We start from the raw sequence: 13,721 nt of genomic DNA on the forward strand, positions 1-13,721 counted from the left end.
AAAAAATAATTTAACTTCATATTGCTTTTTAAGGTCATTTACTCTCCGCAACACTTTATTTTTCAAAATGTCAAATAGTGTTGTTTAATAAATAATCGAATTCTCAGAAATCTTACTTGCAATGCACTGCGCAATGCAACCAACATATACTAAAGTTATATATTTTAAATTACAGTATCAACGCACTACCTAATCAATTTATATAGGCTATATTAATATTCTCCAGTTTGTATGTCGTGATAATATTACTATCTGATATAATTTGATAATAAGGTTGTCCGCAGTGTTTACATAAAATATTATTGAAATTGACGAAGCGTTCGTTTCTTCATTTACAAGAAGGTGGAACTTGCGTGAACAATATTTATTAACTAAATTGTAGGATCTAACTGTGGAGATGAGTCAAACTATTCATCATTCGTGTAATACATATTATAATGCAAATTATAATTATACATCTATTACCAACAAAGACAATGGTAAGTTTTAAAAGAACTATATATTTTTGATAATGTCTAGAATTTATTAATGATTACTTACAACTAATCATTTAATGACGTTTTAAAAAAGATACTTGAGATTAGTTTGTAATAGTTACCATGATACAACGTTAATCTATTTTTATCTTAATACGCTGTTTGTCTATCAGTATAGATTTGAAGGTATTTAATAATATTTTTACAATAAATTTTATCTCAAGGATATACGAAATTCTCTTCAGGAAAATGTGTTTATTAAATTTATAAAAGATTGAATAACATACTTCCTAAATAGTTCAAATATATTTTTTATATTACTAAAAACATTTGTTATAATCAGAATCAATTAGAGTTTAAATTTTTGCAATGTTACAAAATGCATAAACGAAATCTATTACAAATAAATACCTAAAACTATTAAACCTGTCAAATTATTGACGCAACTTTTTCTTTGTAATTTTAACGTTTATGTATACGTTTTGTAGTAGCCTTTTTGCAAAATTCAATACAATGCGCTGTGCGTGTCCGCTGACATATTTCGTAATTATTATATTTAAAGGACTACTACTTTGCTTTAAAGATAAATTTCCACCTGTAATATACTTACCAAAAATAAAAATAATATATTCCGTTATACACGAACAAATATATTGTCTAGATTAAATAGTAAATAGGAATATTATAAGCCATCTCACAGTTGAACGAATCGTCAAACATTATTTACAAACAACATTAACCCCAAAGTCAGGTAACAGAAATAGTAAAGTCGAAATTTCTAAAATTATTGCTATTTTTTTTAATCTGACGCATAGTTTATAAATAACAAGGTGTTTTAGAAATAAATTTTAGTATTAAGCTGTAGTATACCATTATTATAAGGATCACCCGAAACGTTCGTATATCATCTTTTGACACAACGACACTTTCAATAGAAGCTACATATTAATTACTTTTTACAATAGTATTTAACAGTAGAAAAAGGAATCAAGAAGAGATAAAAAATAATTTTACTAACGAATTTGAAAAGACTTGCGTTGTTTAAAGGCATGATTTCAAATGCAATGTCAGATATATGCACAAAAAATAGAATAATGTCTCATACAAGAGCTTAACTAACTCGGTTTCTAAACGTTTATCATTTGATTAAAATATTATACAAACGAGATGTTTTACTAAAATTACGCGTACTGCTAAGACTAGGAAAAACAAAAAAAGTATTTTTTTTATTCTTTAAATCCTAACAATTTTTCCTAGCCACTGGTCAAGTTGGGTTGCCGTCTGCCGAATATAAAGTCTAAAAAAATCATATAGTCAGGAACCTCTTTAAAATAACCCAATAATTTTCATAATATATGTCTTCTATTACTATCATATTTTGATTATTTTTTGTAATACCTGTACAATGTTCATAGGAGGATATGAACTATAATGGATGGTGATGTAGAAACTAGAAATTGACAAAACAAGGTTCAAATCTTTTGGAGATTTCGGCCAATTTCGCATTTTTTTTTTAAATTCTGTACGGAATTTAATTCTTATATGGCTGACGATGTCTGGCCATGCGTCGGAGTCGTGATCGCTACACGTGATCGAAATTGAATTCGTGTGTGCGGTGTTTGTGCTTTATCTATGAGTTTGCGTTTTGTTCTAGCTATAATTTGCTATAGTGTTATTATCTAAGTGTATGCTCTTATTTCGCTATGCTTACTACTGATAAAGGTTAAACTGTCTTTTGTTATCATTCAATTTTGTGTAGAATAAGGTGTAATGGCCGCATCTCCTTACAACAAACAACTTAAAACTTAAATATATGAAAACCAATAATTTATAAAGATAGAGATAGACTGAAAGATAATCATTACGATTAATTTTAGAAGAACTTAGAAAACTACTCGAAATCCAATTAACATATTAGTGGCCACTTAAAATGGATCATATTGCTTAAAAATGGACCTATTTGTTTCTATCAATCAAACTGTGCATTAAATTTATAGATATCTATTATACTTCTTTCCTACCTCGGGCTTCCATAGAAACCGATTTTTTTTAAAGAAACTTACTGCTTTTTCTCGGTATAAGGCAGTATTTGACTCAGTATTAGTTAAAAACTATGTTCTTCTGTTTAGGTTTTTTTTTTAATTTTCGAAATCCCCGTTAATGTGGCACTCCACCCTGCATCACCCTCATGGGCTGCCTGAAGCAGCAGTGCACTGGTGTGTAATTTGGCTCAGTATTTGGAAGGATTTCTACTTTTCACGGTTTTCATTTGTATAGGGGATATAAATTTCCCCGAATTGATAGGTACCCGAACTCTCTACGCCACCATTCTGCATACGGACCGGCGCACTGTGCCACAATTAGTTTGATAATTGATAATAAAACTATTTTAATTATACCTCGATAGCGTTCGAGCAGCAGATGTGAGAAAAATTGTTGACTTAAAAATATTAAAATTCAAAATTCAAATGCATTGTTACTTTACTAAACCAAATATAAGTACAAAGTAGTTTTAAATGAAAGTATTTAAATATAAAATGTTAAATGTGTAACTTTGGATTTTACTATTTTCAAAAAAGGTGTTTCAAGTAACCTTGTTACTTGTTGAACTGACTAGTATTTGTGCAAAGAGTTCATGTTTCATGTTCCGTCTATAAGGCCTCATTAGTTATTATCATTTCATATAGTGTTTCCAGATCTATTGTAGTAAGCGATCAAGATAACTTTTGAAGAATAACATACAACACTAACTCAACAAAATATAAATATGATTTAGCCCTTTCCTTCTTTTTATTTGTGTCAGTATATTAGATTTGGGAGCTTTTTTTGTCTTCTTGTTCAAAGTAATGAAAGATCGCCAATGGTCGTATAAGTTATACCCGAATCATCAATAAAATAGGATATTAAATTAAAAGACACAAGGCATATTTAGTATTTACCCTTAGTAACTTAAAATTGTTTTTCTTTTATCTCCTAGTATGCACTGTTAAGTGTCAGTTGCAATGACAGTGCAGTGGGTGATGGGCAGTGATGCCAACTTGGGATTTTTCCCCCCAAATTTAGGTGGAATTAAGATGGGTTTTTAGGTGGTACATTTATTAATCAGGAAACTTATTTTTATTTCATAAAAAAGGCTCAATTCTAACCAATTCATATTAAGCCTCGGAACTTCTTAAAAAAATTAAACCAAATATAAACTCCAAGCGTCTCTATAACTGAAGTACCAAAAAGCTATTATACTCAGAGATCGAAATAACAGCTATTTAATACTACTTGAATATTTTAATGCATATTACCGAAACAAGTATACAACAAAAACTTACGGGGTTTTTAATCGATATTGAGGGCTATTTGTAGTTGGTTCTAGGCGAAAAATTATGTATGTGATGTATATCACTGGCTATGGGTAAAAGTTAAAATCCCTGAGAAACATGATTTACACAGTTAGAAATGTAAACAATATTATTTTATCATGATAAATAAATGTTAATATATCTTTGTTGTTAAACGAAACTGGAGGCGTAATCTTGAAGACTCTTTAATTCAAGGTTAAAATTGTCTAAATAGTATGCAAATAGTCGTAAGTGTTGAAAGAATGACTTTATTATAATTTTTACTGCTATAAGTTAGACAAAGGGAATATTGGTATGTAGGTTCCTACTTAATATTGAATTTTGTTCGCTTATTATTATTAAAATTTTAAGTGGAGCATCGTATTTTAATTTGTAATGTTTCCTATCTATGAAGCTATAAAAATCATATTTTAAATGGCGTTATTACCTATTTGGACGATATTATTATTTCTTAAAAATTGGCAGCTAAGAAATAGGGTTCTTAAATTTATTACATATAAAATAAAGAATCTTTTATGTATGTTTTATTGCTCTTTTTAGATGATACAAAAATGCATGGATCAAGAAGAGTTGTGGTTTTTTGCCTTCTCACTACTGTCTTACCATCAATACTAATAATATCTCCATTATACCTAAGACATATAAAATATGCAGATGTAATGTACAAAATATCAGATTCTGATGTAATACAAATACACAAAGGCCAATCATCAATATTTTGTGAAAGACATTCCTTAAAAATGAATAATACATTTAATGCATTCCAAATGGAAGGGCGGCCCCATTTATCAAAAAATAGAAAACATATAACATTAAGGAAATCTATGTCCTTGCCTGATGATACACTTGAATATTGGGGATTTTACCTCTTTGCTGGAGCCACTGTTGAGTTAAAGGCATGCTCTAGATATGAAGGATCTAAAATATTGGTTGTGAAAGGAGATAAGACATTAGACACTTGTGGAATCTTGGAAGGTAATAAGTACAGGAAAGATACCCCTTTGATAAGTAAAAATGAAAATGTTTCAGTTACACTTCAAAGTCCAGATATTGATAATCTTCTAGAACTGAAGGAAGACTTAAACAGTCAAAGAGAAACAGTTACTGATAATTATGAAATTGCTAACACCGAAAAAACATCTGAAGCAGAAAGAATTAAAAGAGACACATTAAGTCCATCTTTACACAATCCTAACACTCTTTTGGACACTGGAGTAAACCATGGGGGAAATGCCAATCCTAAATTAAAACTACAAGATGATGCATCAGTATCTAGTTTTGAGAACAATCTTCATGAATGTTACAATGAAAATATGATCATAAATGAATATTTTCCATATTCAATTCAATGCAATAATACAAGGTATTTAGAAGTTACAACAACTCTAAAAGTTGTCCATGATGTTACCATAGATGGATATTATTATTACATCTTTTACAGTGATAATGACTTTGTTGTAAATGATGTTCATGCCATATTTGATATTTACAAACCTATCTTTCAATATTCTAATATGTCTGACACTAAAGTGTGTATAAATAAAACTGAATGTTATTTTGGTATTGATTTGTTCAGTGATGAATTAGTTATTGTAGATGTTCCAACAAGAGATGGGTTAAGAAATGAGGATACATCAATATTAATATCAGTGTGCCATCCTCGAATGTCTGTATATATAATTTTTCCTGTCTCTGTTTTATTGTTAGTTCTTTTATTTGCATTTTTATGATATTGCATTAAAGTAGTTGTGTACTCGTTTTTGATAAAAGCAAATATTGCTGAGAGCAAGACATTAATTTATTGACTAGGTACCTAAGCATTTATATTTTATAGATATTAGACATTTATGTATATAAAGTTCTCGGATAAGACTGTGATGTTATTTTGCCTGATATATTATTTTATTGTTATGAAGATTAAAGATAATTATTACACTTAGCATTAAATTTATTTTTACATCCATACTTAATTGTATTCTAGCCTCATTTATAATGGTACCATCTCCTGCCAGTTATTTAAGAAAAAGAACTGCTTCTTTAAATAATTTTCTTGTCATCAATATTTTTAGGGTGCTTTCCAAACCTCATCAAATATGTTAAATATGCCTTGAATAAATTAAATGAGAGTTATCACATACATCCTAAAATACTACTTCATGATCAGACCTGGTCACACTTATGCAAGAGTAGATTGTTTTAATTTGGTAGGTATTCTTTTCATTGCTTTAAAATGGCTTTAAGCCCAAGAAAAATGTTATTAATAATCATCCTTTCGAGAACTTACAAGATATTATTTTCAGTCTTAATATTGTATGAAATTCTTACAGCAATTGGTATTGTATATAAAATAGATTATACTGAAAACAATTTATTGAGACTGTTAACATGTATTTGAGAGAGAATTCACAATATATATTTTTGACTAATTTATATAAAATGTATACAGGAACCTTAATTACCAAGTTCATTTGTAAAAGCAATTTATTCGAAAATAAAATTATTCAAAACAAAAACCAAGTAAAGAATACAAAATAAGCAAAACAGGCTTTGGTTATAGTGCCACAATAAAGGCTACTAAATGGGTCAAAAGAACAAGGATGGGTACCAATGAGGTTGCATAGGGCCTGAAAGGAAGTAATGAAATTATTAAGGAAATTTTGATTTATTATTTCCACATAGTTGTATCCAAAGTGTGTTCAGGCGAGATGGTAGATGTTCTGTAAACAAAAATTTTTACTAGCTCAGTATTTGTGATTTTAAAAAAGGTTCCGATCGGGAATGGAGTGCTACAAATCTCTTCAATAACAATACCAAATAGATGTTTAATTATATTTATTTACTGAATTACAAAACAGTTACCATATTATGTACAACTGGAAAATGAGGTTACAATACAATATTTCCTTCTAGTACTTTTGTGATTGAAATAGCCTCTCCAGTACCCGATGAGACCCCTCTGCAAATGACAAAGGGGTCTACGCGGAACGGGGGCCATCCGGCCAAGCCGGTCTTATGCCTATGAAGTATATTAAACTTATAAATATAAGACTATAATAGTATTTATTAATTAATTAAACTAAAACAAATATCGGTCCAAATGAAATGAGTTCCAATAAAAAATAGCACAGCGGTACTTGGAAGGCGCTCCTAATACTCACACTGTAAAAATATTGCAATAGTATGCAGGACACAAAAATTATAAACCGAAATGCGTAGGCACCTCAGATAAGGTTGGCCACATCACTGGGCATTTCAGTAATAGTAGTATGGTAAAACTCCTCAATGTCCTTCAAGGCTCGTCTGTCCGCTTCAGTCACAAAGTTGATGGCGATTCCTTTACGACCAAACCGACCTCCTCTTCCGATTCTGTACAACAAATACAAAATTAATTAAAAATAAGCATTTTACTTAAGATATTTTACATAAGTTACGCAATAGCTATTTTACCTATGAATGTAATTTTCGCGGTTAGTAGGCAAGTCATAGTTTATGACACAGGACACTTGCTGTACATCTATACCACGAGCGAGCAGGTCAGTAGTTATCAGCACACGAGAAGACCCAGTACGGAACTGCCGCATGATCACTTCACGTTCCCGTTGCTCCATGTCCCCGTGCATAGCAGATACAGTAAAATCACGATTGTGCATGGACTCTGTTAGCCAATCGACCTGAAACAGTTGTATTTATTATTATATTTTCTGGCAAAAATCAGTAAATTTATTCAAAATTTAATACTAAAATGATTAGTTGAATGCTTAATTCTTTACACAAAAAATTACACATCATTTCTGTTTCACTGGTAATTTTTTGAATACAAGCAAGAGGCTACTCTTTATAACTTGGAACAATTATTGGGAGCAGGTAATATATTTACAAATACTAATACCTTTTTAACTAATATTGAATAGATATATTTTAAAATCATGTAAACCCTACAACACTTCATAAAATTTGTTTTGTATTTATTCCAGTGATAAAAAAACATACATAAGAAAAATGTAAGAAGGTGTTTTGTTAGATTACATACACTTTATTCAGATTCTAAATATTTCTATTATTATCCTAAGAAACATTCAGACTTACCTTGCGACGAGTGTTACAGAAAATGACAGCCTGAGCAATTGAGAGAGTATCATATAAGTCACAGAGAGTATCTAACTTCCATTCCTCTTGATCAATTGAAATAAAGAATTGTTTAATACCTTCCAGGGTAAGCTGAAAAAATATTAACACATGTAACAATACAATATTTAGAAAGCCTGCCTAAAATGTTCATTTGCTTTAGAAACAAATTATAGAAGTTTTTCAGATAAAAGGTTTTGTTCTCTATTGTTTCAATTCTTTACTATTGAAGGTGTGAGAAAAAATCCCTTGGGTCTTGTTGTTTTCAATGTAAACTAAAGAGACTTGCTCTGCAAAAATAACAATACAGGTTTAAGTTTATATACTAAAATTTCCAAGTGAAATATTTATTGATGACATAGTTACCTAAGTAGCTAATAGTCAAAACCGTTCATGACGACTTCTTAAAGAAAATATACCGACATATATTGACCAAAATCAAAGGTCCCGTCTGAATTCTATTGGGATTAGATACTTAATAACAACTTCATCCGCTGTTATGACTATTGGTTTATACAACCAAATATGAGTAGTCAATGTTGTTATAACAGATACTGTAGATAAGTAAATGTTAAAAGCTCTTCTAAAGATAGCTTAGCTAAAGGGATGAGTTTAAACAAAGTATAATTTTTCATGCCATTATGTAACTTAAGGCAACCTCTACTGAATATAAATGACGTCATAAGCATGATTAGCTTATATTCTCTGAAGGTAATATCAAATTACTGAGAACATTTATATAATTAACCATAAGCAAATGTAAAAGCGTAGCATCAAAATATGTTTTTATGTTTATTTATCAACTGTATTTGTTCAAAATAAGCATTACCTCTTCTTTTTGTACAAGAATGCGCACTGGTTCCCTCATGAAACATCTAGAGACTTCCAATACATCATCTGGCATTGTAGCTGATAGCAGAATAACCTGCACATCAGCTGAGAGCATCTTAAATACATCATGGATCTGATCTTTGAATCTGAAACATACAATCAATTACTAAATTATTTATTCAGTATTATTTTGTTATATGATTTAATAACAATGTATTATCATAAATAATATAATAAATGCAAGAGTTTGTAAGTATGGATGGATGTTTGTTACTCTTTCACATAAAAACTACTGAATGGATTGTAATTGAACTTAACAATAATATAGCTAATACATCAGAATAACATATATGCCTCCACTTATAAAGATATTGTGTGGATTGGCAAAAATATCAAGTAATAAAAAATCTACCATCTGCAAGCTATTCTGGCGTCTACTGCCAAAATTACTAATTACACATATGTAATGTATGATGGAAATGTTTATCTTAAATAGACAATATTATTAGTAGTTTTTTTCTATGCAACGCGAATATAAGCTACTCAAAATACTAATCCTGCGCAGACAGTCTCAGGCAAATAATTTTAGTTTTCAACCTTGACGCAAATCCAGCTATTATATATTAATAATGACTATGTGTTACCCTCTTGACAACATTTCATCAGCTTCATCAAGTACAAAGAGCTTGATAGTGTTGGCTCGCAGAGCGCGGCGGGTGATCATATCATAAACACGGCCAGGTGTTCCCACAACAACATGCACACCACTCTCCAGCTGACGCATATCTTCACGTACATTGGTACCACCAATGCAAGCATGACATTTTGCATTTAAATGATCACCAAGTGCTATCACCACCTACATATAAGTAATACATTGTTATAGTATTGTAATACATAAACATAAGTCATAACTAAATGTAATATCACTTACTTTTTGAATTTGTTGAGCAAGCTCTCTTGTAGGTGCCAAAATGAGAGCTTGACATTCACGAATACTAGTATCAATTTGTTGAAGAATTGAAATAGAGAATGTAGCAGTTTTGCCCGTTCCGGACTGAGCTTGGGCTATGACATCGCGGCCTTGGATGCAGGGCATGATAGCACGCTGTTGAATAGCAGACGGTTTCTCAAAACCATATGCGTATATTCCTCGCAGCAATTCTTCTTTCAAATTCATGTCATCGAAGCTTTCCACGACTTCGTCCCAGTTAGTGTCGAGGGCTCCACCAGGCTCCATTCCGGGAGGACCCTCATAACCTTGATCCTTCGCTGGGCCATTCTTAGCATCGTCTGTCCAATCGTCCGTCCTAAAACATAAGAAAATATTACGAAATATGCACAACGCACATAATACATTGAAGGTTTTTAAGTCGATGAATATGCAAAAATCAATCAGTTGCTATTATTTTCAACTTAACACCATGTAATGCCGTGTTTTCGAATGGAAAATATACACACATTGTGGAACAATTTTGCGCCGTAAAATCAATAAATTTATAAAACACGTGCACGGAGCCGGATTAGTAATAATGTTCTCCTACCAGCGCCATGTTGGCAATCGGCGACCGTGGGGAGTATAATTTTATTCTATTTCCTAAATAGAAACGCAAGTACTATTAAACCTTTTTGCTCATGGCTTAATTTTTCACTTATCACACACATTTTCTGTAAAATACACTGCTTAAAACGTCCATAAAACTTATCTTACCTTCTTTCAGGTGAATAAGACATGTTCCAATCGCGGTAGCTGAACGGAAAAGAACTAACAAGGTCAATTTAGGTTTAGAGAAGCTTTTTGAAAATAATTACTTAAGTTCACTTCTAAGCTTGATATGCAACACCTTAAAAATTTTAATTTAAAAAAACGAATTATTAAGAACAGGAATTTTTATTATAATATTCTCTGATGAAATTATTATATTAACTAATTTATTAAGTATTTCAACGACGGAAATGAAAAGGTTATTTCTAACTGGCAGCCCAGAAGTAAATGCCAAAATTCAAAATCTATTGATCGCGGGATGTGTCTAGACAAGACAAAGGTACTTCGTGACAGGCGTGATCCGCTATAGTTGGTTTACTGTATATGAAAACAGTCACGTGACCAAGCGTAAGCGAATGTCGTTAAATTTGTTCACAGCAAAATTATTTAGAGTGCAGTGCCCGTATGCAGTAAGCGGCGTTAGGGTAGGGCGTGGTTGGGCAGCCGCCCAGGGCGGCGAATATGAAGGGGCACTTTTATATTCGGTTACTCTTAAATGAAGCCCTACATCCTAATGCCACAGTATAATTAACAAAAGTTATTTGTTTGTTTTAGCAAAAAATTCTAGAATTTTTCCTCAAATGTCTGTCAATTTGGGGTATTTCTGTCTATGACAATTTGTTCACATCATCTATATAATTTAATGTAAATTAAATACCTTACTCAGATTAATTGATTTAATCATCCGAAGAATGATAAAGGACGATTTTTCTAATTCACATTTCACAAGATCACTGGTTAATATACTCAGTTCTTAAGGATCTAGTTTATTGTATTTTATTGCAGTTAATGTATAGTACCTTAACGTCAAGTTTAATATCTGATCGATATAGGAACCGAAAACACGCCAAATAACGGAAAGTTCTCGGGCTTGCTGCACCTATGTCAAATCAGTTGAAAGTTTGTCTCAGTAGTCAAAATACTATTCGTTTTGAGTTTACAGGCATTTAAAGTTAAGATAAATATCAAGTCCCGCTGGCAGTCACGTGACCGCATGTGACGTCGATTTACAACGCTCCACTTAGTAGCAAGAAGCTTGCGCAGTATTTTTTTCGTTTTAATTCGCGCATTACGTTAATAGTGTTAATATTCGATTAACGAAATGGACTAAAGATTTGAAAAAGGGCAATCGGATAATCTGTCTAAAATAGATGCACTAATGGTTACACATTATTTATCAAGAAGTAATGGTCTCGTTACCGCCGCAATGCGAGGAATAAAAATGCTAAGATGAGTTAACTTTTTTTGCTATCTAGAAAATAGTTTATCTACTCCAAATTGTGTTATTAGATTTTTTTATTAAAGTTTACGTTATAGACAACATACACGTTTTAATGTTCTATATGTTTAGATACGTATGTAAAATTAGATAATTTTTTTTTAATTAATAAAAATACATTGATTTACATACATTTAATGTTACATACGTATGTTTGGTAATGCCTTTTTATTTATTTTTATTCGTAACTTATTCCAGATTGGCAATCGGCAAAGACACCTGAAGCTATTGGTAGCTATTTGGTTGTCATAAATTTTAAAGAATCTGCTGCTATCAAAGAGGAAACATATTAGAAAAAGATGTCATAAATGAATTGACGAAAGTAAAAAATGAAAAGATAGAGGAATCTGGTCTTTTCTTAAAGGATGTGTGGCCTACGATTGGTGCATTTGCATTTGGATGTCTTTTGGAACGATAAAAAAAATTGTCAGGCCTATTGCTGGCTGTTTGTATATTTGGGCACTACATATGATTTCCAAGTATTTGGATTGGACATTTTTGAAAGTACATATTTATAATTTCGAATGAAACATAAGACAACATCATGTTTAGAGCGTGAGCGGACTGACTGTTGTGCAATGAAGTCACACCGTTACGTTATTAAGTACGAGTCTATATCGCACGTTTACTTCTATAAGTCGGAAAAAATTGACGTATCGAATTAATTCTTTCACTTGTATTTTTAAAGTTATACTTCTTTTGGCGCATTAGGGAAAAATTATGAGAGTAAATTTTTACGATGCGCGCATAAGTACACACACAATATGCTTTTTTTTGACAGAGAATATGGAGAGCTAATATTCCAAAATAGTTAACATTCTTAATTAGTAATGAAATCACTAGCGGAAAAGATATACAACATGTATTAATAGAGCTGATGAGTGAGAAATTGAAGTCTGTAATTATATCATGCACAAATAAATCAAAATATTCTATTATCGCTGACTGTACACGAAACATTCTACTTTTAGGGACAATAAGATTTGTTAGTTTATAATCAGATGATGATAAAATGTCAGTAAAAGAGAATTTCATAGAATGTGAATGAATCGACTGGTTAAAAAAATACTGGAGTTATTATTGCCGTTTTTATAAATAAGTACAGGAATTGAACGAATACAGGACAGTTGTCAAGGATATGACAACAGGGCCATAATGAACTGTATCCAAATGTATGGATAGCATTGCAAATAGTATTGCCAGTTGCTAGCGGGAAGAGGACGAAAACCTATCTGCGATATACAATATCTTTATCGAGATTGACGGAGTAGCCAAGTTTATTGAAAATGAAATTGTTAAAAACACCGACTTTTATTACCTAAGCTAGGTAAATTTTTTCACCATTTATTAAAAAAAGTAAAATTTTATTACTTTTTTTAAGAAATGGTGATTACTTTAATGAATAGTTTCTTCATTGTATCCTTTGTCTATTTTTCGTATGGGTTTAATTTAAGTAAGGGGCGCCATAGAAATCTTTCCCAGGGCGCCAGTGCTAAATCCAGCATTCCCCATATGCAACAAATATTACAAACTTATATAAGAATATTGAAAGAAGATAGGATCATTACAAGGATTTCAAGGATCACCATGCTCGCTTAAATGCCTTTGCTATTGGCGCGTCCATGCGTCGGGTTGTCTCTCTCCCTTAAATATGGCGAGGGGCCCTTTGGCTGGCCATGCGTTATACTTGTGAGAGGGTGCTACTTGGGTGACTTGGCGGACTTGAATTCAATTATACTGTGATGTTAGTTATTTCGACTATGTATTTGCGTGTTGTTTCCACGAGAATGTATGTGCGTGCTCCTATTTCACCATGCCTCCCGCTGATAAAGGACAAATATTTATTTTTAATTCATTTTATTATTAAAAATTAAAATATTGATAACTTATGA

General features: G+C 31.4%; 2 protein-coding genes across 7 annotated transcripts; one reads left to right on the forward strand and one right to left on the reverse strand.

The window, feature by feature from the left end:
* The first annotated feature begins 120 nt into the window (after window positions 1–120).
* LOC123712450 lies at window positions 121–5,768 on the forward strand. Of its 4 annotated transcripts, none has more exons than XM_045665541.1 (2): window positions 121–479; window positions 4,370–5,768. In XM_045665541.1, the coding sequence occupies exons 1-2, from the start codon at window positions 398–400 to the stop codon at window positions 5,557–5,559; spliced, it is 1,272 nt and encodes a 423-aa protein (XP_045521497.1). In that variant the 5' UTR covers window positions 121–397; the 3' UTR covers window positions 5,560–5,768. The 4 variants fall into 4 exon arrangements, with proteins under 4 accessions (XP_045521497.1, XP_045521499.1, XP_045521498.1 ...); XM_045665543.1 differs by lacking the exon at window positions 121–479 and adding an exon at window positions 3,222–4,024; XM_045665542.1 differs by lacking the exon at window positions 121–479 and adding an exon at window positions 3,223–4,056.
* A 413-nt stretch (window positions 5,769–6,181) lies between these two features.
* LOC123712451 (eukaryotic initiation factor 4A) lies at window positions 6,182–10,663 on the reverse strand. Of its 3 annotated transcripts, none has more exons than XR_006754089.1 (8): window positions 10,497–10,662; window positions 9,720–10,095; window positions 9,430–9,644; window positions 8,784–8,931; window positions 7,916–8,047; window positions 7,277–7,500; window positions 6,988–7,195; window positions 6,182–6,546 (listed from the first exon to the last, which is right to left on the reverse strand). XR_006754089.1 is itself a non-coding variant. In XM_045665545.1 (8 exons), the coding sequence occupies exons 1-7, from the start codon at window positions 10,517–10,519 to the stop codon at window positions 7,051–7,053; spliced, it is 1,263 nt and encodes a 420-aa protein (XP_045521501.1). In that variant the 5' UTR covers window positions 10,520–10,663; the 3' UTR covers window positions 6,182–6,546; window position 7,050. The 3 variants fall into 3 exon arrangements, 2 of the variants coding, with proteins under 2 accessions (XP_045521501.1, XP_045521502.1); XM_045665545.1 differs by having other exon boundaries at window positions 7,050–7,195; window positions 10,497–10,663; XM_045665546.1 differs by lacking the exon at window positions 6,182–6,546 and adding an exon at window positions 6,645–6,845 and having other exon boundaries at window positions 7,050–7,195; window positions 10,497–10,663.
* Between the last annotated feature and the right edge of the window lie 3,058 nt (window positions 10,664–13,721).

The sequence above is a fragment of the Pieris brassicae genome, chromosome 7 (genome assembly GCF_905147105.1).
Source record: "Pieris brassicae chromosome 7, ilPieBrab1.1, whole genome shotgun sequence".
In the NCBI taxonomy this organism is placed as follows: Eukaryota; Metazoa; Arthropoda; class Insecta; order Lepidoptera; family Pieridae; genus Pieris; species Pieris brassicae.